At 38.3% G+C, this 25,953-nt stretch overlaps 2 protein-coding genes across 3 annotated transcripts in view; one reads left to right on the top strand and one right to left on the bottom strand.

Annotated features, from left to right (window-relative positions):
- The window catches only part of SEMA5A (semaphorin 5A), an 844,194-nt gene that overhangs the window by 110,846 nt on the left and 707,395 nt on the right, over nucleotides 1-25,953 (bottom strand). The window lies entirely within an intron of this gene.
- Nucleotides 1-25,953, top strand: part of ADCY2 (adenylate cyclase 2) — a 217,372-nt gene that overhangs the window by 124,523 nt on the left and 66,896 nt on the right. For both annotated transcript variants that reach the window (XM_062610850.1, XM_062610849.1), the window contains 8 exons: nucleotides 13,222-13,370; nucleotides 13,900-14,011; nucleotides 15,082-15,209; nucleotides 19,106-19,264; nucleotides 19,618-19,750; nucleotides 20,085-20,261; nucleotides 21,624-21,667; nucleotides 25,332-25,412. In XM_062610850.1, coding sequence (XP_062466834.1) covers nucleotides 13,222-13,370; nucleotides 13,900-14,011; nucleotides 15,082-15,209; nucleotides 19,106-19,264; nucleotides 19,618-19,750; nucleotides 20,085-20,261; nucleotides 21,624-21,667; nucleotides 25,332-25,412 — 983 coding nt within the window. The remainder of the gene's footprint in view (nucleotides 1-13,221; nucleotides 13,371-13,899; nucleotides 14,012-15,081; nucleotides 15,210-19,105; nucleotides 19,265-19,617; nucleotides 19,751-20,084; nucleotides 20,262-21,623; nucleotides 21,668-25,331; nucleotides 25,413-25,953) is intronic.

The following is a 25,953-nucleotide window of genomic DNA, read 5'->3' as shown; positions in this document are numbered from 1 at the left end:
TAAATGACTCTTTTGTGTTGTGTAGTTTGCCTACTTTGCTTACTTGGAAGTATATTAAAATGTTAAAAATCAGTTGTAAAAAAGTGACTTCCCCTCCACCACCGAAAGCATGAATAATAGTTGGTTGTGGATCGTTCTTGCTTGCAAGTGAAAAAAAAGAAAGGAGGGGGGGACTTGAGGGCAGAAAGGACTAAAAAGGCATTAGATTTAATCCATTCTTAGTGTTCAATACCTTGTTATCATGATTGCAAATAGGTAAAAGTAATTTTATATAACTGCAAGAGCATCTGAAGTTTTTTTTGATTGTACAAAAATGAACTTTTTTGTCTTTTCCAGAGTAAGTTCATATTCAGGAGCTATGCCATGTGATTCCCTGTAATAAATCTAGTCCAAGTAATATTTTTATGCTTCTGCATCCATTGTGGAAGAAAGGAGTTTCTCGTGTTTATGGAAAACTCACTACAAAATTTATGTCAAGGTGAAGCGTTAGGATGAGAGGTCAAGGAATAGATAGACTAAATAAAATAAGTGGCAATAAACCCTTGCATCTGTGTATTCAGCAGAGACATCTAAAGAAACTCGGGAACAAAACAGCTGAAATGCTGCTGCTACCTCTTATGCAGTCTCTCACCAAGAGTTGTGCTGATCCTGAAGCACAGAAGGGAGGCAACTGCGATGCCAGTAGTGGCAGAGCTCCAGGGGAGATCAAAGCTCTACTGACTTAGAAGTGCGGCGTCTGTTTTGGGTATATTAGTAGAATATAAAATCCCTGCACATTTGGGTGAGGGTGAGGTTAGGAAGAAAAGTCGAGACAGCTACTGTAGAGAAAAAACTAAGAATTCTCAGACAGTTTTAGTGATCCTGTGGGTAAGAAAGATCCATTCGATATGGGCTACGCATACTTCTGGAAGACAAGAACCCTCCCAAAAGGGTCTTGAAGGAAGTAAGCAGCCATGGGACAGGACAAATGTCTTTGCATGATCAAATATTTTTAATTTGATTATTTGCCCTTATGAGAAATATTTTAAAGATGTGTTAAAAAAAAAAGTTCCTCTGATGTCCCTTTAATTTTCCTTTATGCTCAGATTATTTTCGAATAGCTGTCTGCATTCAAATTAAAGATTTGAGTGAAAGTTGCTTATCATAAATTGCTTGTACATAAAACATGTATGAGTCCTAGAAACAATAATTTCTTGTTGAAGCATGTTCCACCAATTTGCATAGTGTTATTCACAGAAGTGCTTCAGTTTTCACAGTACACCACAGCATGGAGATCCGTCAGTTTTTACAGTAAGCTTTATGCTATCAAAGTAAATCTGTAAATAAATTTGATTTGCTATGTAAGCTATTTTTAGATCTGTATTCATATATAAAATAACCCCTGAGTATGCAAGTATAAAGATGATAATTTATGTACATATCTAGAAGGTGAAAATAATACTGAAAGAGTAGTGTTCTGGAATTCATAAAGTGCAGACTGGCTGTTTTTTTTCTCACGTTACTGTAGCCAGATATATTTGTTTATGAAATAACATTGATGTTTAGGGTAGGATGAATTGTTACTGTAAAATTGACAGCAGGCATTTTCTTTGCTTCTTCATAAAAATGTTTTTTGTCTAGTGTTTGAAAATAAGAACTATGTTTATGGCTACATCTTTCAGTGTAGCTTGGGCCTCAGCTTTTGGTGCAGCCCCACGCTTTCTTGTTGACCATTTAAAAAAGAAAAAAAAACACAAAACCAAAAAAAAAGGAAAACCATCAAATTTGAAATCTGGACAGCAGGAACAGACATTTCCCTTTCTGTCACATTGAAGAAACATGATTTATTGTTCATCTTCCAGTTCCTCCTGGACCACATTTTGTTCCTTTCTGTTTACTCCCTTCTGCACTGTAAGTATGAAAATACCATACATATGCTGTTAGATTACTGTACCACTTTAATGGAAAAACTACATTTGGGGAGTCATCCTTTTGGTGTGCTGCTCCTAGACACCAGAAACAAGCTTCTGAAGAATGCAGAGGTGAATCTATAGATGAGGAAAGTTAGCTGAAACCAGCAGAGGAGGTTATCAAAACGTCACCTTCCCCTTAGTGTAGAAAGAAAAACAAACTTGGAAGAAGTTGTGCTGGAAGACACAAAATGACTGGTTTGGGTGGCTATTACTGTCCTGAACCCAGTGAATCTTGCACTGCTGGAAGAGCTGTAGATTTGCCAAAAATGGACCAGCTGCACTGAAATATCTGTCAGTACTTCAGCATACCCTCTCAGACCAAAGCGCCAGGCTTCTTTGGAGACTACACAAGGAAAAAGATACAGGAGAACAGCAGAACTGATAGCACACCAGACAGATAAGATGCAGACCTTTACCTGTCAAGCATTAAATAAGAATTGCCTTGTGTATGTGCAATGATAGTCTTTGGAAGTTTTTATGAACTAAGGGATTAGCTCTTGCCTGAAAATTTCTATCTTGACTCACCCAAATATGGAATAACCTTTTGCCCCAAACAATTTATAGAATTTGCTCATTGCACAGGCTGCAATTCGTACAGGAATAGGCAAAGGCTTAACCTTGATGGGTCACTGAGAGAGGTTATTCAGACTTTCAGTATGACTATTCAAACACTCAGTATGACGTAACATGACTCATATTGATCCTTGGGTGGAATAGCTTCCAGTCTCAAAACAATTGGGATTTGTTTACAGCACAGTTAACTTATTTAGAAAAGTTAACTCTTCAACCAAGGAAAACTCAGAATTGCTGCTGAAACAGAGGAAAATACCAAGACTTGAAAATACATCTTTTTGTTGAGTCCTTGCAGGGCAATTTCCTCGAGCCTTCTTCTACAAAGCCCTTTTAGTTCAACAGCTTCCGGTGGCTTCCAGCATTGAAACAACCTCAGCAGGTCCCTTTTAGGTCTCTAGGGAATCTTCCTGTCACCCTCACGCTTGGTTGACAGTCTTTTCTGCAGAAGTCAGTTGCACTGCAGGAGTGTAATATCCTGCTTCTTTGTGCTGTCTCCTTGCATGCTCTGTTCTGTCTTCTGAAAGGTTCCTTCTGCTTCACCTCTCAGTGGTTCTCATTTAGGTGGATCCTCAGAATGCAGCATTTGGAGAATAACACCCCCTTCCAGTCACACCCCATGGAAAAAAGGTATTTTTTTTAATACTGAGATTGTAAACTGCAAACAAGCAACTTCTGCAATGACCCAAACTGAATATGTAGGCCACTTTTCTGTAAGAAGACATTGATTCACCAGAACACGACCATTTTTAGCACACGTTCTGTGAATTCTTGGCAGGATTTAGCATTTGCACGTTGCTAAGCTGTGCTGGATGTGGCAATGCAAGTGCTGCTGAATACAGATATGAGGCTGTCATTTTAGGGTGTGTCTTGGAGGCTTTACCAAATCAGGAATGAAAAGGAAATTGGCTTCCTCTGTCTTATTAACAACAACTGTGTGCTAATAAAAATAAAAAAATATATTTTATAACATTTCTTCATACAAGTGACTGAAAATGTGCAGAAGTCTTATCTTTTGCCATTTTCTTCAAAGTAAATGCTGGGAACAGTGATGCTAGTGTAAAAAAGAAGGACATATTCTGTAACCTTTTCTAATATCATGCAGAAAGAGTTTTTAAGCAGTAAAAAGAATTCATGAAGGAGACTGGAACAGGAGCCAAATGTTAAAATAAGCATCCTGCTACACTAAAATTAAATTTTAAGTTCTGCCTGCCTTTCCAGGAATTATGGTTCCTGTGTGCTACATAGTGGGCATTATGTACCTGTATTGTTGAGGTTTCAGTGATAAATAAATTATGATCTTGGGAACCACATGCTAAAATTTTATCAGTTTATTATAGATACTCAGAAAAGGGTGTGTCTTCAAAATTAACTTCTGGTTTCCTTTAATTTTATCTCTTTAAACCACAACACAGTCCTTGTCAATAGGTTGTTTTCTGATGGATAGACGAATTAACCCATGTTTAAAAAGTGGAGTTTCAAAATTCATCACATTAAATAGAGGCATTGAGCGTACTGATAATGTATGCTGGAAATTGTCAAAAAGGATTTTAGATAAAGAAGTCACAAACCATTTCCAAATTTCTCAAAAGCTTGGAAGTTATTAAAGTGCAGTAATCATAGAAATAATTATCCATGGCATATTTGCCATTAGATATAATGCTGCCAAAATCATCAGCTGTAGCTCTGATATTTGTTTTTACTGTCTATTTAATTCATATTCACACGTACAAATGTGCTGGCATCAGTGTGTAAACTGTGATTTCAAAGCAACGGAAATAAAATGTGGAATTAGTAAGAATTAGATCCATATAAAACCTCTCAGCACGTAAGGCTATTATTCTGTACTTAATCCCACAAGATTACAAACCGGGACCAGGTTTTCCATGTGTTGAAGGACATTTGTCAAATATCTCTACTGAATTGTACATCCCATGAGAGAGAAAGAGGGAGTGCAGCAGCCCTTGTGCAGGAGCCTGGGGATGAGGGAATTCACCCAGAGCACAGTGGAGGCAGGGTATCTAATATATACTTCAGTGATTTTTATATCATTTCATTTTGCAGTGGATTAGTTTCACCTGAAAAAAGCTGCTAGGACTCTACTTTCAAAACAACCTCAAACTGATAACATTTTTCCTCAGGGATAGGAAGAGAGAGGAGTCTTTTTTGGGAGATGACTATTTTGAACTCAGGTCTCCGCGGAGTGCATGGTCTAACCCCTGGATCTCTTGTTAAAACACAGAAAATTCTAGGTCTGACACCCTGTTTCTGCAGCACTGGTAGCTATGGCTCTGTACGGAGCCTGTGTTATGTTAGCAGCTGCGGGTTGTGGGGGGCTGCAGTGGTGAGTTGTGAGGTGGGTGTTTCGAATTGACACGTCAGTCAAAGCTGCCTCCAGCCTACCATGAGGTGCATAAAAACAACCATGGAAAAAACTGCTTTGTGCACATAAACTTGCCCATTGAGCACCAAAACCATACCTAATCTGAGGCCCATGGTGCCCCTGCCCAAACAGAGTTTGGAAAGGAACAGGCAGCTGCTGGAGGTAGAAGACAACCTATCGTAGTGTAGAGGACTTGCACATCAAAAGACGATACCTACATCCCTGACGGACTGTAGCCCCTGGACAGCTCATACTGGAACAGTTTGTTTGTTTTCCAAACGTGCAACCAGCAATGGGAGGTTTGGTTTTGTTTGCAATAAACTAATTCAATCGGAATTCTCTGACTCTAGACTGTTTTGCCTACAGCAGACCCCCAAGCCAAAACAAGGGGCTTCTTACAGCTTCTTACCTGGTGGCTCTGACTACAGATTCATAAGCAACATCCTTTTCTGGGCATTTTGTACTTATATGCCTCCCACCCCTTCCACTTTCAGCTCTAATTTTTCTCTGTCACATTTTTAGATTCTGATTTTCTCTGTGCATTACACACACACACAGTTTTAGAGCCTATCCTCTTGGGATTGGCTTTGCTTAGGTGACAAGGCACTTGAAAGTCTGGTGTTTACCATCCCAGTCTTTCTGTGGGTTAAACTGGAGTTTCTTGCATCCTCATGCCTAAACCTACCACACTGGTTTTCAAAACTCTGTTTTTCTTGTTTATTTTCCAGTGGGATAAACGTTTGTCATTTAAATATCTCTATATTTAGTAGCTAGTGAATATAATCATTAAAGAGCAATTGGGAGATTTCCACAAGATACATATTCCATGAATAAGCAAAAGAGAAACTTTCATTCCCAAGGTAGAGATGTAATGCAAACGATTCTTGTTCCTTTTTATTTAGACCATTGTAAGGAAACAAAAAGGTCTGCTTTATGAATGCAGTAACAGCGTATACCCTGCAGACATCTGCCTGTTCTTTGATTTCTACCTAGGGTGAGTCAGCTTCCTCTGTCTTCAAGGCTAGGAAGTGAGCAGCTGAATGAATAGTGATGCTTACTGCTGCTCAGAAAAAAGATGTTAAAATATACAGCTTGCGTCATTAAAATTTATCATCGCTGTTTCGCAAGAAGTAGGACAGATCCTCACTGTAGGCTCACTTTTCATTTATATATGGATGAAATGAATTTTTTGAATTAGCTTCTGCTTGAATAAACTTCTCCCTCCATTTAAATAGGCTGCTGTACTGGAAAACCAATTGTTATCTACCTCTACTCTTGCCTAATCTAATGCAGAGATTGAGAGTTTTGATTAATTTTCATTGTTGTCTGGTCCTGCTTCTGACCACTCTGTCTGACCCACTTTGAAGTGTTTGTGAGCTCCTGACAGACGTAGTTGGGTGACTGATCATTGGTTTTGATCTTTATTTTATGTGGTGACTAACATTTGATCACACAAACGTATGGTATCTGTATGGTATCTGATAAAATAGTGGAAAATTACCAGTGAAATACAGAAATTGATTCTTACGTGCTTAACTGGTATTCTGCAAGAGGGTGGCTAAAACATCATCAAGGAAAGTCTGAGGTAGAAAGAACCAGTTTCATGCTACCTAGAAAAGCATGGAGGAGTTGTGTTGCCAATGTACTTCAAACATGATGCTCTAACTGAAGGGTAATGTTGTGCCTTACAAATGCTTTTGGTTTTGCTTTGGATTTGATGCTTGCAACTACAAGGTTTGAGTCTAAACTGGGCAGCTGAACAGGAAAACACTTTCTTTGGCAAAAGGGCTGCATAGATTCTCAGGGAATATTTTCCTTGAAATGTCCCATGGATGGCTTAGAAGACAGAAGGAGAGCCATGTAGCATTTTGTTCAGTTGTAGTGAAAAATATACCATAAAACTCTTCTCATCAAAATGTGAAATCAGATGTACTGTAGTTAAAGGGTTTATTTTTTAAAAGAATGAAAGAATTGTATTGAGCAAATGCCAGCATTGTAATACTTCACCATTATTAAGGGCTGATACAGTAATAACCATGTTAATCTCATCAAGCAGATTCTTTGTAAAATTCTGCTTCTGCCTCTTCAGCAGTGATCTTGAGATATAGAAGACTTAAAGCAAGAGCTAACAGAGTCAGACAGAAACAAACCTTGAAATTGTGTCAATTAATTAAGAAGCTCTGGCTGTGTATGTCGTTATGTTCTGGTTTTACTCTATTGTTTTGCTGTTTGATGACTTGTCTCTTGAACAGCTGCAAGATAGGCACGTATTCTGAAGGTGTAGTGAGCCTCATTTGAAAAATTAGTCATAGACAGCCTGCATGTGCAAACTATAATTTATGCATAAACATTAAGCATCCCCTAAGCTCCTTGAAGGAATTTGTCTTTGCCAAATACGTGGGGAGCTTGCGCATTTAAATTAGCTCTCAGACCCATACATTGCAACTGTCGCAGCAAAGCAGTGCTTTCAGGTAGCCTTAGTGTTATTTGGAGATGAAGGTGACTGGCTAGATGTTTAACAGTATGTTCACAGAATTACTCCGCAGCAAATGAGCATGCGGAATGGCATGTATTTGGCCTGAAAACCAATATGTGTATTTCTCTCCAAAGCCTGTGTTTGTTGTACTGTTCTTGCTAAGGGAGCAAATCATGACATGGGTGTTTTGCCATGGTCTGGTCACTTGGACCCTTGGTGGCCATTCTGGGTCTGCCCCACTGGCCTAGCTGTTGGGTTGGTCCCTGCCCCACTGGCAGCCCCTGCTCAGGTCTCCTTTTCTCACTAGAGCAGCTGCCAGACACCTATGGGTTGTCTTCTGCAGAACATCTTCATGAGGGAGTTTATGTCCCATGTCTGGTGAGGTAGCGAGGACTGAGAGGATGGTGCCCTCATTCTGCTTACGTGTATTGACTTCCTGGTTTGATATCAGCTCCTGGTATTGCCAGCCCTGAAAGTTCACCTATAGGATCGTGAAGATAACAAGTCTTACAGTGCTGTGCTTGGGGACTTAAAAAAAAGTAGTTTTCTGTAAGAAACAACCCAGAGCAAACCATAGATGAATGTTGTTAGCAATGGGGAGCCCTTTAGGAGGCTGTTAATGAACAGACAAGAGTTCATAATTCTGTCATCAGAAAAGATGTCAGCTGTAGTATAAAGCCTTTACGAGCCATGAGTGAAAGCAAAAGCAGCAATTATTTTTTTTTAAAAAGTAGTTCAATATGACAAAAATTGTGATATGTAGACTTGTAGATGTCAGGAAAAATCCTTGCCTGTTTTTGTCAAGGCTGATGACAGTGTTTTGAAAGTATTCCAGGAAAAAAGCCATCCCAACAAAGGAAGGGGCTGCCACTAGATAGGAAGAATATAAACAACTCACTGGAAATAAAAGATGCTGCTATGGTTTTGTATTTACAAAGAAATGCAGTGATGTACTCAAAAACTTGTGGGAAATTGAGTCATATGAAAATGTTTTTAACTTTTTAAGGGGAACAGATTTGGGTTAAGTAACTTTCCAAAAGTAGTAGATTCCAGTAAGGTGTTTGGTGCAATGATTCTGGGCATCTGGTTAAAAGTACTGACACTGCTTCCTGTCAAAAAAGCACAGTCTAATGGATCTAGAGTGGGGTAACTGGAAATTATCCGTGGAGGTGTTCAACGACTTGTCCTGTGTCTCATATCCTGCAAGAACCAGTTCTCATTGTTTATGCTGTTATGCATTTTTTATTAATGATGTAGGAGATACATGAAGGCAATTGCAGACAGTTATTTTTGCAGAAAAGCCAAATATTGATCTGATAGTAAATACCATACTACGGAATACTTTATAAATTCTATTCATCAACATAGTTTATAAGAACAGTCTGGAAAGTCATGTTTCTAAAAGCAAAGAGTATGTAACTTTGAAAAAAAGTTTGGATACATAGCAGACGGGGAACTCCAGAGATGTTACAGCAGGAAGTTGTGCAGTGGAAGTCATGGACATGTTGAGGGGAAGAAAGCAGGAAGGTATATGTGTGTGTGTATCATTCTGTTTACTGGAGCACAATGTTAGGATTTGTGTCAAATTACCTTTAAAAAAACGTTTGAAGGTTTTTGAGGGTTTAGAGAAGAGAGTGTAGAAAATACTCAGGAGCAGGAGATTTATGGAGCCAAGTCTGTTTACCTGATCAGAAAGAAAATTGAATTATCTGATCAGTGTTTAACTTCACTGGGAAAAGACTGTGGACATTAATCTTGAGCGGAGACAGACATAACAGGACCAAGACTTCAAAGTAAGAAATACAGAATACATTTTTAACAGTTTTAAACAGTTCAGCTGATTAACCACTAGAACAAACAGCTAAGGAGTTGATGAATTCTCCATCTCTTTATGTCTCTGTAATCAAGATTGAGTACCTTTCTTGCTGTGTGTGAGTAAAATGCAATTTATTGGTCTCAGTACAAGTAATAAGGGTGGTGGAGGTTACTAATATAGGCTACATTTAAGGGGATAATAATGCCTAATTTTTAAAAAAAAACAATTTCCTCTCCCAGTTAGGAGTCCAAGTTAGCTTTAAAAAAAAACAAATTTACAGCTGCTTAACGTTGTGGGTGTATTTAAGAGAACGTGCATGAGATCTGGGTAAACAGTACAATAATTTGCCAAACAAATATCCTGTTGATCACCATCTCTATATGGCTGATAGATCATTGTGTGATCAGGAATCACAAGATTCCTGTTTTGCAGTTTATTTCTTTATACCTTTCAAGGGCAGCTGAAAATCATATTTTGTCCATATTTATTTGTAAACTTTGTTGTGAAGCTGGATTGCATGTATAGGCAATTGATTCTAGAACTCTTACTGCTTACTTACTGGCCTGCTCTATCAAACTTGCTAAATAAATAAGTAGACATGTGCCACAGGAATCTGGAAACAACCCAACCCACAGAAAAGTAGAATTCTATATTCAGCCCCCTCAATGACATTGTAAGGGGCAAAAATGGGGTTTGACAGAACAAGAACTCAAGTAACAGTTTGACGGATACCACTGAAAATCCTCAGTTAGAAAATCAAGGGAGGATGACACTTGTTAGCCATCTACTGGGGTCCAGATTGACTTGTTCAGAGAAGAAAGGAGCTCTTAACCCTGTAGTACTGAAAGGCACCACAATTTTATAATCCATATGGATTGTATGCTCTTTTATCCCTAGGACTTAAAAATCTCAGCTATAATTTGAGCAGTGAGGGGAAAGCAGAGCCCCAGAGAACACGGATAATCAGGAAATGGTCTTGTGTACATCAGTCTCGTGTGTTGGTTGTAAGACCATGTTGGTAATATGTCAGGGAAAGACATTTGTAAGCAAATTTTCATTATTGCTATAGCACAGCAGTTTCTCTTTCACCAGAAGCAGGTACTGTTATTTTTAGTCAGAAGACTTTTAAATGCTGCATCTTGACCTGCATTCAGAATTACTTTGGCTTATTTCTTACAGGTTATAGCTCTGAGGATGGCTTCTCTGTCTACTACTAATAGGCAAGTGTTTTGTCTCAGTCAGCCTTGTATGTTAGTTCACCTAGTTTTTGCTGTGCGGCTTTTCTAGCTGAGAGAATAGTACAGAATGTATTATCAAATAAAAAGCCATCATAAGCAGCAATCTTGATTTGCTATGTTTCTCACACTGTTTCAGTCTACAGTAGTTTTAGTGCACATCAGGCACTACAATCTGATTAGTAGTTGGGTTTGATCCTTTCACTATGCAAATTATAGCCACCAGAGATAACAAAACATGAAGGAAGATGTGTTCTTAAATCCGTTGCATTTCTTGGGCTCTTTCAGCAGAAAAAGAGGGAATAATGTATTTGCAACTTTTGTATTTAGCTAGCTGACAGGACCAGCCACAGGCTTCATAAATAGTTGAGATTCAGCTTCTTTCACAGTTGTCTTTTAGTGAAAGAAATAAGAATTAGCAGTCTGGTGAAATGCAGTATGTGACTTGATAACACATTAACAGACATCTGGTAACTTCAGGACAGATATGTGAGCACTCCCAGGCTGCATGGTGGAGAGGGTGGCTGAAGCATTTAGGTATAGCTGGGCGCGGCAGGATATTTTGCAGTGTGCTTCACCAGTTGCAGCTCTCTAAAGCCACCTCTGGTTGTAAACTTCTCTTTTGTACAGGGGAAGTGAAGGAAGGAAAAAACTCTTTGGAGAGAAGTTCTGATATGATGAACAGATTTGCCAGGACCTTTAAGCAGAACAGTTTAGTGGTCTGGCCTGGAGAGAAAAAGGAGGGGAAATATCTCGTCTCTCCTGCTGTCCTCTACAAAATAAGGGCATTCTGTTTTCCCTTTTCTCTTATGATTCTTTAGCTTGTAGATGACTTTACCCTGCGTCGTATGAAAACTTTATCTGTTACCTTTTCTACTGCTTTCTTGAAAACTATTGCTTTTCTATTTGACCTTTTGCCAGCCTGCCTGGGTTTCAAAGACCAAAGAAGTAACCTGGACCTTGAGTGTCTGCCTTACTGCATGCATGGAATCCTAGCAGAGTCATAGGAACGTAGTCAACTAGGTTGTATTTACTGGCCATGGTATTACAGGAGCACAGTGATATAAAATTGGAGCTAAGAGCACTCACCTTTTTGCAAGCTATTACATGATAATTATTACCAAGTGCTGACCTGTCCTGTACATCACGAAACAGCAGGTTTCTGTTATATAAAGAGCAGCTTGCAAGAGTAAGCTTTCATTATAGAAAAATGTCCACTCGTTTTGCAGGTTTTCTTTGTAATTCAGCAAAATACCTCCATGAAGCACTGGTGGACTGCATTAGAAATGAAAATGTATCAGCCCCATGGATGTGTACTTGAGGTCACCGTCTTTTTTGGCATATCTGTTTCTTTCTCTGACTCATTCATGAGCTTTTACCGCTGCTTTTCCCTTCCTCACTGGTTCAGAGTTCTGTGTTTTGTGCTTAGCCAAAATTAGCTTCTCTTCTCTGCCTATGAGAAAATGGGAAATTCCTGTTCAGTTTTGAGGTGGAGTATAATCAAAGCGGGAAGGGTTTTTCTCTTCTGCAGAGTCCAAGCTATTCCCTTGATCTAGTTTTCCGGAGTAGGAATTCAGTGAAAAGCTGTCACAGATAAAATGGGCAAAATTAAAATATACTGATGTAGGAGAACTTCACAAGGTTAAAATTAAGAGTATAACACCAATAAAAAATAAGGAAAAATATGTAGAATTCTAAACAAAATATTCGATTTCCTTTTAGGTTAATATTTTTAGAAAACTTCCATTTGTCTAATGCCATATAGAACTGTTGTGGTTTAAACCCAGTCAGGTAATTCGTTCGCTCACTTCCCCCCCTTTCTTGCCCTCCCCCTGCTCTCGGAGGGACAGAGAGGAGAATCGAAAAGAATGCAACTCCCACGGGTTGAGATAAGAACAGTTTAGTAACTAAGGTATAACACAGATCACTGCTGCTACCACCAATGATAATAATGATAAAGGAAATAACAAGGGAAGAGAATACAACACCTCAGCACCATTTTCACCCTGCAGTCTCCCAGCCCTTCCGGCTAACTCCCAGTTACATCCTGGGCATGACGTGCTGTGGTATCCTCTTTGGTCAGTTTGGGTCAGGTGTCCTGTCTCTGCTTCCTCCTGGCTCCCCTCCTCCCTGGCAGAGCATGAGGCTCACAAAGTCCTTGGCCAAACCAAAACATCGCTTGTTATCAGCTCTGTTCCCGAGCTGAAAGTCAAAACACTGCACTGCACCAGCTACCAAGGAGGAGAAAAATGACTGCTACTGCTGAACCCAGGACATAAAGGAAGAAGAGAATACGTATCAAAATAGTCTGGAAAAGTCCAACATTTTCAACATGTTCTGTGTCTTGATTTTGTCTTTTTGTTTTCAGTCAACAACCACCGAAACTATGGCTAAGCATTTAAAAAATATTAGCCTACTCTTGCCTAAGTTGGAATGCATTTCCCTGAAGTCCTCTGAAGAGTCCTTGCAGCTCTTGCTTTATTTGCTAATCTGTATTTCCTGCATCGTACTCAGATGTTGAATAGGTTACTGTATATAACTTCTTCAGATGTTTTTCTAATATACACAAAACCTTGAAGATGTTAGATGTCAGTAAATGTGTATATATTTCTGTCAAGTTCTTCAAGGAACTGATTAATTTTGGAGGCCATACCAGGCAAATGCCTGAGTGCAAGCCTCATCAAAATGTTCTAGAGTATTGACAAGAGCATATGCTTTGCACAGTATTGCTGCCATAATAATTTCATTCTTCTTACAAGAAATTGTGGATATTTCATTTTAAATTTTAGGAGCGTCTTCTACTGTCTTTACTGCCGGCTCACATTGCCATGGAAATGAAAGCAGAGATCATTCAGAGGCTACAAGGTCCCAAGGCAGGCCAGCTGGAAAACACAAACAACTTCCACAATTTGTATGTCAAAAGGCACACCAATGTAAGGTATCGTACTGTCAAAAAATGTATGAACAACATTCAGAGAAATTTTAAAAGAAAGTTAAGGGAGTAATTAAGAAAATAACTGTTTTAATATGTTTAATATGTTTTTCAAAACACTCATGTTAATATCAATTAATTTGATCAAATGCTAACAATTCCGTGTTCCAGAAGAGCAGCAAAAGTGATAAAGGAGTTGTTTAGAAAAAGGCACTCATTAACTGGTTTTCTTCATAATGCCTTGATTTTTCAGGTTAAATTACCAAATCCTGCTTTCATGTGCACCATCAAAACTGTAGTTCATGTCAGTTTCATTATTCTGAATTTGTAATTTTCTTACCTGGAACAATTCATCAGGTTTTATATAATGTATGTAGAGGCAGCTATATTACATATTACTTAGCAGTGGCTGGTTTGCGTACTGGCATACCTTTGTGAAGTCTGGAATGCCTGCTTCCAGGTTTTGCTGTTGATTGCTAAATCTGAGTTCTGCAGATAGAAACTGTGACGAAGTTTCTGTTCATTTCTGTTGCAGCATTTTGTATGCTGATATTGTGGGATTCACTCGCCTGGCCAGTGACTGCTCACCAGGGGAATTGGTGCACATGCTAAATGAGCTGTTTGGCAAATTTGATCAGATTGCAAAGGTGGGTTTCTACTGGGCTGCTACGGTTAGTTTAAATAAGGACGTCATATTTAAAACGTTTTTTCTTCTTGAGGACTCTTTTACCTTCAGGCAGTCTTTCTGAGGCTTTGGCAGGAAGACTAGACTTGAAGCGTGTGAAGGAAAAATCTGGCTCTGCACTGAGTGCAGCAGTGTGTTTCTGCCAGTGTGACAATCTGTGAAACCCAAGATAGCTCTCTAACAGGACCAATAGAGACAGCTCATGGAGCCCAGTAAAGCCTAATGGCAGATGAACTGCTCTTTAAATAGATTTTTTTACAGTAACAAGGATTAAGAAACTCAAGATAGAAAATTGATACAATCAGTTTTCAGATCTCGGGGAAAACATTTAAGAGGCTGGAGGGCAAGAGAGACAATATTGACCGAAACAATTTTAATTACTGACCACAGCATCTTGTTTATTCAAGAAAAGATTCAAATACAATCAGAAGATTTTGTTCTTTTTATTTAAGTGCTACTTTTATAAAAATGCAACAAATTTCATGCTGTGTGTGAAGGTGAAACACTAAAACATAAAAATTTTCTGTGTTATTAGTTCAAAAACTATCACCCAGTATTGGTAAAAAAATAAATCTTTACATTGCCTTAGAATACAAAAGATAGAAATATGATTATGATTGATAGTTTCAGGAAGTATTCTGTGTCATATTACATCTTCAAAGTTATAACTGTGGAAGGCTAGGTCTTTTGATTTCGTATTTCAAACAGTAGGACTTTGTTTAGATTGAGTACGTGATACTTTGGCTCACTTCTTTAATCTAAAGTGTGAATACCACTGCAGATACATGTTTTTCAGTAAACTTACTTCCTGGTTTTGCCCATTAAGGACCATATGAGCTCCTTAATGCAATCATCCATACAAAACTCTTTGACAGGACTCCTTTTTTAGCTTATTTTTCTCAGCTTTTCTACTGGAACAAGCTTCAGTAGAATGATTTTGCTAACAGTATTTAAGTCAGCCTTTGTAATCATAACCCTGAATTTATGTAATTCAAGTGAAAAGTGATGATCTCAACTTGCTTTTTCCTCCAGGAAAATGAATGTATGAGAATTAAAATCCTAGGTGACTGCTATTACTGTGTTTCTGGACTACCTATATCTCTTCAAAATCATGCCAAGAATTGCGTGAAAATGGGATTAGACATGTGTGAAGCCATTAAGTAAGTGCTGAAATTTTTGTTGAATACTCAACAATTAAAACTCTGTCTTTTCTCTCATTTGCTGTGCTACTGGTTGAAACATTCAGACCTGAAGTAGTTGGTGTGTTTCACTACAGGGTCCTGCAGGGTAATATTGATGTCAGCCTCAGCAAAGAAATATTGGGTTGTGCCAGGCTATGTTGTCACTATACCATAAAGATGATTAAGGGTCTGGAGCATTGTTCATATGTGGAAAGGCTGAGATAGAAGGGACTGTTTGTCCTGGAGAAGAGAAAGCTGAGGGGTAAAGATCTCATCAATACATTAAGTACCTAAAGGGAGAGTGCGAAGAAAAGGAGCCAGGCTCTTCAGTGGTGCCCAGTGACAGGATAAGAGATGATGGGCACAAACTGAAACACAGGAGGTTCCCTCTGACAATCAGGAAACATGGGGCTTTTTTCACTGTGAGGTTGACTGAGCACTGGACAGATTGCCCAGGGAGGTTGTGCAGTTCCTAGCCTTGGAAGCACTCAAAATCCAACTGTTATGGCCCTAAAGAACCTCAGTATTGTAGTTTATTTATTAAGCAAGGTTCTAATCCTGTTGGCTAATTTAGAAAATATTTTGTGAGGAAAGGACAATTAAAATATCTTCCATATTTTTTTTTTTTTAACCAAAGTCAGATAATTCATTGCCTGTAATTCATACCTGAAGTTCTTATTATCTTTTAGGAATTAAAGTACCATAAATGGCTACTTAAAGCAGTTATCATTAATGGCACAGACATTAGAAAAGCTAAGTTTCCTTTGACTAAAATTATAGTATATCTAGGTGAGTTACACTTTGCAAGAACATATATCATGTGAAGGTCTGGATATTTGGTAGTCATCTGTGTGATTTTTTTTTTTAAAACAAATTGGACTTTGGTTTTATAACTTGGTATGCTTTTCTGTAAGTTTCATGGCCAATTTTGATGGTTTTGCCCAAATCGCATTTATGACTGTCCAGATAGCAAAGTAAGAAATTACCTCATCCTTTTGAGGTATATGTGTGGTCTGCACATCATCATGAAATGGATAGTCATGTGTTGCCTCAATTAACTAAACAGGTATGCAAAGGTGATTCCTCTGATACTTAAATACTACCCTCATATGAATGTAATTGTAGTCACAAGAGGGTTTTGGCTTTCAGTTACCTGGTCTTGTGATTTGACCCATGGTAATTTCTGTATGGGCAGGTTCATTAATGTAAATTTTGCTCTTTTCCTTTCAGGGTATTCATGGAAAAGGTGTAGTATTTATGGAAACTAGGATTTTGATCTCCTTGCTTTAGGGATCTTTTGTAAAACTAACCTCAGTACAGGAACTGGGCTGCTGCATTTTCTAAAATGTTTTTGTTTCATCCAGAAGACTATGTTTGATTCACTCTGTCTAAAATATCCTTTGTGTCAGATATGAGGGGGTTTTATATTCAGTCACTGAGTTGCAAACTGACTCCTCAGTGTGTAAGTTACTGAAATAAAGCAGTTTGCTGTTTAGGTTAACAGTTCTGTAGAGATTTTACCACCTGAATATGGTTTTGTGTTCCATTCTTTTTGAAGCAGAAAGGAGGAATTCTACCAAACTTCTGGGTGATCTGTAGTACAAAGCATTATTCCATTTTGTTTCCTAATGATGTGTCCATTTGGAGGAATTCAGCCTCACTACACTAGGGATTGTTTCCTGTTAAATGTGTTAGTAGTCCCATTGATTAATCGCTTTGTTTCCCTCCTCTATGTTGGGACAAATCCAATGTTTCTTATAGTCTGCAGCATACTTGCCCAGGAGTGGTATGCTCACCTTATCAAACCATAGATGCCAGTGCTGCTGGTGATGTTGAGAGCTGGCCACCTTGACTGGGTGCTTTAAGGCTATATGTTAAGCTTTTTGTTAAGGAAAAATTTGTTTTTTTATGTATGAATATTATGTACTGTTTTCTTTCAGCCCAGCTTCCATCCCCTTGTCTGTCTGGTGGCTTCTTAGTTTAAATGCTCTCAACCACACTTTCTCAAAGACTGTCCTTGACTTGCTAGTGTGAAATGAGTTCTGTTTCAGAGGAAAGTGAAACAGTTGGATGAGGTGGTTATACCAGTTTGTAAGCTAGATACAAAATAAAATATTTTTGTAGGTGTGATTTCATTCCCGAAGCTCTGAGCCAAAAGGCAACTATGGTTTTAAAGCAGGCAATTTGCAGGAGACTAAATGCTCAAGGCTCACTGAATGTGTAGAAGTGCGTTAAGACAGGACTAGGTGAGTCATAGACACGTTAGTCCAGAATTACCAATAAATAAAGCTCAGGTAAATAGGGTAGATGCTTTCTTAATGACCAAAACTCTTGCTTGTGTGAAGTAAAGTTGCTATAACTACCTACCAACTACAGCTAACCATGCCTATGAAAAATATAGAAACCTTACAAACTCAAATTTCAGGCTGCAGTAGAAAAAATACAGTCTTGATGAGTATTTTGACTGCCTAGCCATGATGGGCATACAGACTGTGGTGTGCTAAGGGAAACCAGAGAGACCGTGGGAGCAGAAAATGAAATAATAATGGGAAATTTCAGATGTACTTGTGTAGGTAAGGCAGGTGTCCTATGGGGGTGTGATAGATTACATTCTTAGACGCAGTCAGTGCCTGCATAGTCATAGCAATTGTTCAGGGAGCAGAAGAGAGAAGTAGTAAACCCTAATTTGGTCCAGAGTAAAACTTGTAATTTAAAGTCTTCTATGGTTTCTTTAATTTGTGGGACAGAAGAGAACATTAAGTTCTGGAACATATTCTACTTGTTACCCTCCTTAACTCCTAAGAGCTTGTTATAAAACAGACTTTATGGCTTGTGCTGCAGAATATGGCAGGGCAGCCATTCAACAAGCAGTCCTAGAGGTTAAATGTTCCTCTCTCTTCCGCTTTTCCTGGTTATAAACACTTCCTTTTTTTTTTTTTTCCAAAGTTAAAAGCTTGTGCCATATTCCTTTAGCAGAGCAAAGTGGTGTTTGTAATTTGCTGACTGCTTACGAAGCTCATTTACAAACAGTTCGTTTTCACGTGTGCCAACTACTCGAGAGCAGTATAAAATGGCAAAGTGAAAAGAAATGCCAATAAACACTTGAAAGAGACTGAAGGAATTAAAAAAGCTTCTTGTTTCATCTTCTTAATAACTTCAAAACACGGTTTAATAAAATACTTTGTCATGCTCCCATTATTTTTAATTTCCCAGAAAAAGAACACTTGAGTACTACTACTTAAATGTAGGATTTACCATATCAAATTAAGCCTCTTAAGTTCTATACCCCCTTTCAAAAACATAAGAGAAACAGGCCAGATTAATTCTGTAATGACTGTTCTTATCGTTGAGACTGAAGATGTTGCTAGAACTATGAACCTGACTCATATATAGGAGCCATTTGCATTTTTTATCCCCTGTAAGTGAACCAGCTTGTAGAATATCCTGAGGTGATGTGGTTTTCATCCTTCCTCTTAGATATGACAGATATGAGAAGGTCTCCAACATAGATATTAGGGTCTTGAGATAGAAGGGCACATACCAGTAGTTCCAGATCTCCAAGAGCTGCCTGTGGAACAAAAATAGTCTCTGTGTTCTACCATGAGACCAAATATTTCCACTACTTAGTTCATCCCTCCCAAATAATTTCAGATGATAATAAAAGAAAGGACTTCAGTCATGGACTTGAGGGTTAATATTTGCTACAAGTAGTTGCAAATATAGATAATGGGAAAAGTAAGATACAAAAATAATCCTAGCATAAAAAGAATGGAGGCAATGTTAAAAATAAATAAGTGTCGTTACTGATAATTTGACTGGTAAACGAAAACAAAGGCCTTATTATGTATGCTAACATGTTTTCATCTCAACTGCAGGAAAGTGAGAGATGCAACTGGAGTTGATATTAACATGCGCGTAGGAGTGCACTCTGGGAATGTGCTTTGTGGTGTCATTGGACTACAGAAGTGGCAGTATGATGTGTGGTCACATGATGTTACTCTGGCAAATCACATGGAAGCTGGGGGAGTCCCAGGGTAAGAGCCTTCTCTGTTAGCTTTGGTACACGTGGACTTCTGTATCACAGAGAAATGCATAGGTGCCATGTCTTCAGCCATCAGTATTGAAGGCAAAGCCCGAATTAATTCTTACTGCTCTTAGAAAAAAAAGGGGCACTTAGTAATTCCTGTGATTTAAGGAGTATTTCTTTGTGGATGCAAACTTTTAGATTTATATCCATTAGAACTAAAAATGAGATTAGAGTGACTGTAAATGAAGTAAGCAGCATATAAAAAGTTTATCAAAAGTTAGTAGAAACAGTTGATCAGGTTCAAATTATGGTTTTGATTGGTGTTTGTGATTCTGTCATTCTTTCGAAATATAATTTCAGCCGTGTTCACATCACCTCAGTCACCTTGGCACATTTGAATGGAGCTTACAAAGTGGAAGATGGGGATGGAGATGTGAGGGACCCGTATCTGAAAGAGCATAATGTTAAGACTTACTTTGTAATCAATCCTAAGGTTGGTAGCACTTTTATTTTGTTGCCTGTCATAGTTATATTTGAGCAGGACCACCAATCTCTCTAGTGAATATTTTTAATTCACTACCAGAAGATATTGATCAGAGCTATTACTAATGCCCACAGATACATAATGCTTGCATTGCAAATCTTTCCCGGTTTCAGAAATAAGTCTCTGATATTTCCCAGCAATATCATTAAGAATTGCAGGTTCTTAGTATCTCTCCATTTTTAAGTTCCTAAGCATGGAGGTAAGTGGTACGAGACAATGCATTACTACTTCAAACAGTAATGAACACCAAGGCTGATACCACCTTTTATTCTCTGTCAACCAGGGAGAGAAGCGAAGCCCTCAGCATCACATTAGACCTCGACATACTCTTGATGGAGCCAAAATGAGAGCTTCTGTCCGCATGACCCGGTACCTGGAATCTTGGGGAGCAGCCAAGCCATTTGCACACTTGCACCACAGGGACAGCATGACCACTGAAAACGGCAAGATTAGCACAACAGTAGGGGCCTACTTATGTCATTTTGTACAATTTAGCAATATTTGAAAGGAAAAGGGTGCTCACTGCTAAATATGTGGATATTTCTCATAGAAGATACACACGATTGTACAAGGCATAAACCCAGTGAAGTTGCTGGGAGCTCTTCCCTTGGCTTCTGAGCTTTAGGTTAGACTCTGAAGAGCCATGTCTTGCTACAAGTGCATCTCTGAATTATAAGGAATGCAACATACTGACTAAAGTACAGAATCGGACCCTCTGCATGGGAGCCCCAGTCACAGCATGAAGAGTGGCTGCTATTCACCCTGTGGAAAGACATTTTGAACATAAAGCCAGAATGCAATACCTCTGGGAAAGAATACTACTGATACAGAGGAATTCCCTGAGATTTATTGGCTATTTAGACACATCCTCCATTTAGAACATGGCCAAACCTAGAGAATATTCAAACCCAAATTTTGAATATTCTTGTGGTGCCTGGGGTGGACTTTATTAGAAAATTTCTCTGGGAACCAAATCCATACTCGCTATAACATCTGCCTTTTGAAAGGGCACTAACCACTCATGAGCTGTGGCTGATGGCCTGAGTTTCATAGTACTGTCTATACTGCAATGTTACATCTCTTACACTGAAGAGAAAATATTTCTTTTTAATTTTGCTAACACTATTTTACTGCTGTCAGAGAGATGCTGTCAGTCCACAGCTTGTACATTGTTTTATCTTCTGCTTCTAATTCTAATAGTTTTCAACATTGGCATTCAGTTTATTCCTGTTACATATGAGAACATAGGATGGAGCCACCTAACCCATCTTGTTCAATAAATACAGTGCATCAGAATGTAGATTGTGACATGTTCATTATGAAAGTATCCAGCCATCACTATTAATCACAAAATAAATGTGACTGTGATGTGATGGCTATTAAAAATAAAAAAAAAAAGACCATTGCTTGTATTTGGCCACACAGATCTGGTTTGTTGTTTTGGGATTTTTGTTTTTTTTCAAAAACACTTCACATTGTTTTTTGCTGAATCTTGCAGGAGTTTGGGTTACATTAAAAAAGTGGAGACTTTGAAGCAGTGACTTTCTAGTAAAACAAACATCCTTGGATTCAGACTATTGTGTTAGTTCCTTAGTGTTTATAACAATAGATCAGTTTGTCTCCAGGTCACTCCATCTAGTGAAGTGATGGTTCCCTGGCTGGATTTTTCTTTTATGTAGTTTTAACCTAATGCTGAAAGTATTTGTATTGGAAGCTTTTCTCCTTACTTGATGCTGTTTTCAGCACTATTTTTAAAACAACTTAGTTTTGTCAAAGTCTGTTATAGCTGATAGATATTTTCTTTTTTTTTTTTTTTTTTCAGGATGTTCCCATGGGGCAGTATCATTTTCAGCGCTGCAGAGAGAGGTAAATTAATTTTTAAAAGTTATTTAGTCATATAAAGTCCATATAAATACATACATATTCATAGGCATTCATATAGATATGTATATAATGCATGCTTTCAAATCTTGAGGGCCATTTCTCACCAAAACTATTTTTTCAGCTGATACCTCTTACATAGAGAAGGGCTATAAAAACAGCTTTGTCAGACACGTTACTTAAGAATTGTAAATACACTTCCTGCTAACAAATACCATTATTCTGAATTAGTGTAAGTATGTTGATGGGCTGTTTCTCTGAACAAGCCAATTGCTCTATCAGTGAGGAGAAAATTATATGCAGGAAAATCGAGAGGAGGCACAGAGGGGAAAGAAAGAGGAAGATGGAAAGGGTTGCTAATAATTTGTGTTACAACAGCTAATAATATGTACTAAAAGAGACATTTTCTATATTTTGTTAGTTGCTTTGTATTTGCATTGTGTTTTATCATTTCAAAGTCTATAGTATGTTTACAGTAGTAAACATTTGAAAGCTATTTCGTGGTCTTCCTGTAGTGCTCTTGCTACAAAAGATGTTTGCAAAATCACGGTAGCTTTATGTTTTCATTTACCTGCTTAGTACTTCAATGACTAGGGTAAGACACTGAGAAAAGAAAACAGTCTTGAATGACATCTGTTTAAAAAACAAGCTTAGCACTGTCAGAAACCTGGGATGATTAATTTCTATTTTAATGACCTGATAACAATTCAGATAATGTCTTTCTTGGAATACTGGAAGTAACATCACAAATACTGTAAAAACATTTGAAAGAAAGCTTTTAAAAATTGTAGGTTCATTGTCTTTGGTTGTGCAAATAAATCATCCTGTCTATTCCTTCCCCGTCTCTCTACTTGGTAAATGTCTCCTCAACCAATCCCGGGTTACAAGAGAGCTATGCAATTACCTAAAATAATGCTAAATTCCAGAATATGAACAAGTTTTGACTGAATGTGCATGATAGTAATAAAAACAGTCTCTGATTTTAAAACTGAACATTTGCACTTGGACAGTACATCAAAGGGACTTCTGTTGGCTTTATGGTAAAGATAATTGTACTGTAGTATATGCAAATGCAGTTCTTTAAGATTCTGAGATGTTCTTGCATTTGGTTTCTATATTCCTCTCCAAAATAGATCCAAAAGTTGCAAATGTTACCATATGTCTTGATACCATATTACAGAAGGATCTTCTAGAAACTGTTGCTGGAGTCTAATGTCCATTGTGAGGCATATAGCTAGGATTCTAGACAAGCTAATTAGTCATTCCCACAGGAGAGAGCTGAAATAATCAGCACTTTAAAAATCAGTTTTTTATTAGAATATGAAAATGTGGGTTTTAAAGTCTGAATATAGTCTTCTGTTTATGGCAGTCTTAGCTCTTATAATACTCTTATGTTGTTAGGGAGCTGCCAAGAGGATTAAGTGTGATTAGATAATGTCTCCTCATTTGTCTAGTTATTTCTCCTAGGAAGATTGTTTCATATGGGAAGAATAAGTTGTAAGAACTTTCTTACCTAAATTCTATGCCATTGAATAGGTATGAAATCAGTCGGGTTGTTTATTCTTAAGTACACTAATACAATTTCTGTATGAATTTGAATCCTGCAACAAGTTATCAGTTTGGGGAAAATAACTCAAAAACTTGACAAAATCCATGGTGCCTCTGATGGAGTTTAGTTTGTAGGTTAAGAAGACTTCGCTAAGCAAACATTGGATTTAAGTTTTCAAGAGGCAAAGGCATAATCTGGCAATATTTGAAATATTCCCTTTTTAAGGAGAGCGCAGTTGGTGAAAGGACTGATGTTGTTTGCAGGAACATACATTAGCAAAGACAAAACTGATTCTGGTGATGCTTTGTTGGGTTCATGCTGAGTCCAGTGAAAAGAAAAGATGCTTTTTGTATTGTAGTTGTGTTATAAGTTATAAACAGAGAAACATGACATATATTTGAAACTCATTTCAGACTTGGTGCTCAGTTTTCTTATTAAAAATACTAAAATATTGTCAAGAAAAGAAGTTATCAGGCTTTCAGTGGTGAATACTTATTAAGCCTTGCTGTACTAGCCCATTATTGCTCATCATACAATTCTGAGAAGGAATATTAAAAGTAACTAGAAGAAACAGAAATGTTTTATGAGTTTGCGCATATTTCCATTCTTCTTCATAAATCCATAAAACTATGGAAACCTCTTCTTCAACCAGCATTTCTTGAACTCTCTTGGGTTGGTTTTTGTAGGTTTTTTTTTCTGTGATTTTTTTTGTTTGGTTTTTGCTTGGTTGGGTTTTTTTTTTTTTGTCGGCTGGTTTGTTTTGTTTGGGTTTTGGTGGGGTTTTTTACAAAATGTTTCCTTGTGTTTATTTTTTAGGTGCTCACTAATATGTAAACTCTAGATTTTTGTGTGTGTGTGAGACTGCAGTGTGTGCTGGGTTTGTTAAGAGCTTATTATGAGGCTCAGTGTATTCGATGCCTACAGCTTGCTATTGCAGAATAAATGTCATGGTTTAAACCCAGATGGCACCTAAGTACCATGCAGGCACTCACTCATCCCTTCTTCCTCCTCCCTGGGCAGGATGAGGAAGAGAATCAGAAGAGAAATAACAAAGGGGAAGAATATAAAACTAGAAAGAGAAAGCAGGGATGCACAATTGCTCACCACCCATTGACCGATACCCAGCCTGACCTGAGTAGCGATTGGTCCCTTCTGGGTGACTCCCTCCAGTTTATATACTGGGCATGACATGATGTGGCATAGTTTGGGTCCCTTTGGCTAGTTTGGCTCAGGTGCCCTGTCTCTGCTTCCTCCTTGCTTCTTGTGCCTCTCCTTACTGGCAGAGCATGAGATGAAAAGTCCATGATCAGGGTAAGTGCTGCTGAGCAACAACTAAAACATAAGTGTGTTATCAGTATTGTTCTCAGACTGAAGCCAAAATGGAACACAGTAACAGCTACTAGGAAGAAAATTATCCCAGCTGAAACCAGGACATTAAACCACGACATCTGGAATATTGTGTCCAGTTCTGGGCCCCTCAGTTCAAGAAGGACAGGGAGCTGCTGGTGAGAGTCCAGCGCAGGGCAACTAAGATGATTAAGGGAGTGGAGCATCTCCCTTATGAGGAAAGACTGAGGGAGCTGGGTCTCTATAGTTTGGAGAAGAGGAGACTGAGGGGTGACCTTATTAGTGTATATAAATACATAAAGGGGGAGTGTCACGAGGATGGAGCCAGGCTCTACTCAGTGGCAAACAATGATAGGACAAGGGGTAATGGGTACAAACTGGAACGCAGGAGGTTCCACTTAAACTTGAGAAGAAACTTCTTCTCAGTGAGGGTGACGGAACACTGGAACAGGCTGCCCAGGGAGGTTGTGGACTCTCCTTCCCTGGAGACATTCAAAACCCGCCTGGACACATTCCTGTGTAACATTATCTAGGTGTTCCTGCTCTGGCAGGGGGATTGGACTAGATGATCTTTTGAGGTCCCTTCCAATCTCTAGCATGCTGTGAAACTGTGAAACTGTGACATTTTTAACATTAAAAAATTATAAATTTATTATCCTCAAAAGTTTATGCCAGACATCACCTTTTGTTTAAAAGTTGTTTATTAACAATATAATGATTTTGCAGAGTAACTGCTCACATTTTTCATTTCAGAACAAAATCACAGAAAAGAAGGTTTGAGGAGGAACTGAATGAGAGAATGATCCAGGCCATTGATGGAATCAATGCTCAAAAGTATGTATTTATCCTTTGTTGTCACCTTCATTCAACTTTGACATAAATCTGCAAGAGAGGGTAGTGTTTACTATTTTTCACTCCACATACACACAGAAGTCTGAAAACAGTAAAGGTGTCATTATCACTGGCATAGGAAGCTCTGCACATTGTGAAGATAGTCTGTACAGTAACATTTTTGTACTATATGGGATAAGACAGTGTGAATCATGGTGTGACAGAGGTTTTGGCTTGTCTTGATCTTCATGGCAAAGAGATTTTTGCTCTGTAACTGTATCTGTGCACTCGTAGCTGTAACTGCAGAATTAACTCATCTGAGAGCAGAGAAGCAAAACATGAGAAATAGCTCAGGAATCAGAATGACGCGAAAACTGATGCTTCACAATTGTCACAGAAACATCTCCTCAGAATTAGAAACTTTCCTTAAAATCATAGTTTCTGTTTCAACTGGTAAGTTCATTTCTTAGAGAAGGCTAAGCTTGATGGCATATTGAAATAGCTGGGGGAGGCAATGTGGCATGTGTTTTTAATGTGTCCCAGG

This window comes from Pezoporus occidentalis, unplaced genomic scaffold (genome assembly GCF_034315485.1).
Source record: "Pezoporus occidentalis ecotype Australia unplaced genomic scaffold, CSIRO_AGI_Poc_V1 ctg15, whole genome shotgun sequence".
Classification (NCBI taxonomy): domain Eukaryota; kingdom Metazoa; phylum Chordata; class Aves; order Psittaciformes; family Psittacidae; genus Pezoporus; species Pezoporus occidentalis.
The sequence above is the reverse complement of the archived record's forward strand: the minus strand, read 5'-3'. Positions and strand labels throughout refer to the sequence as shown.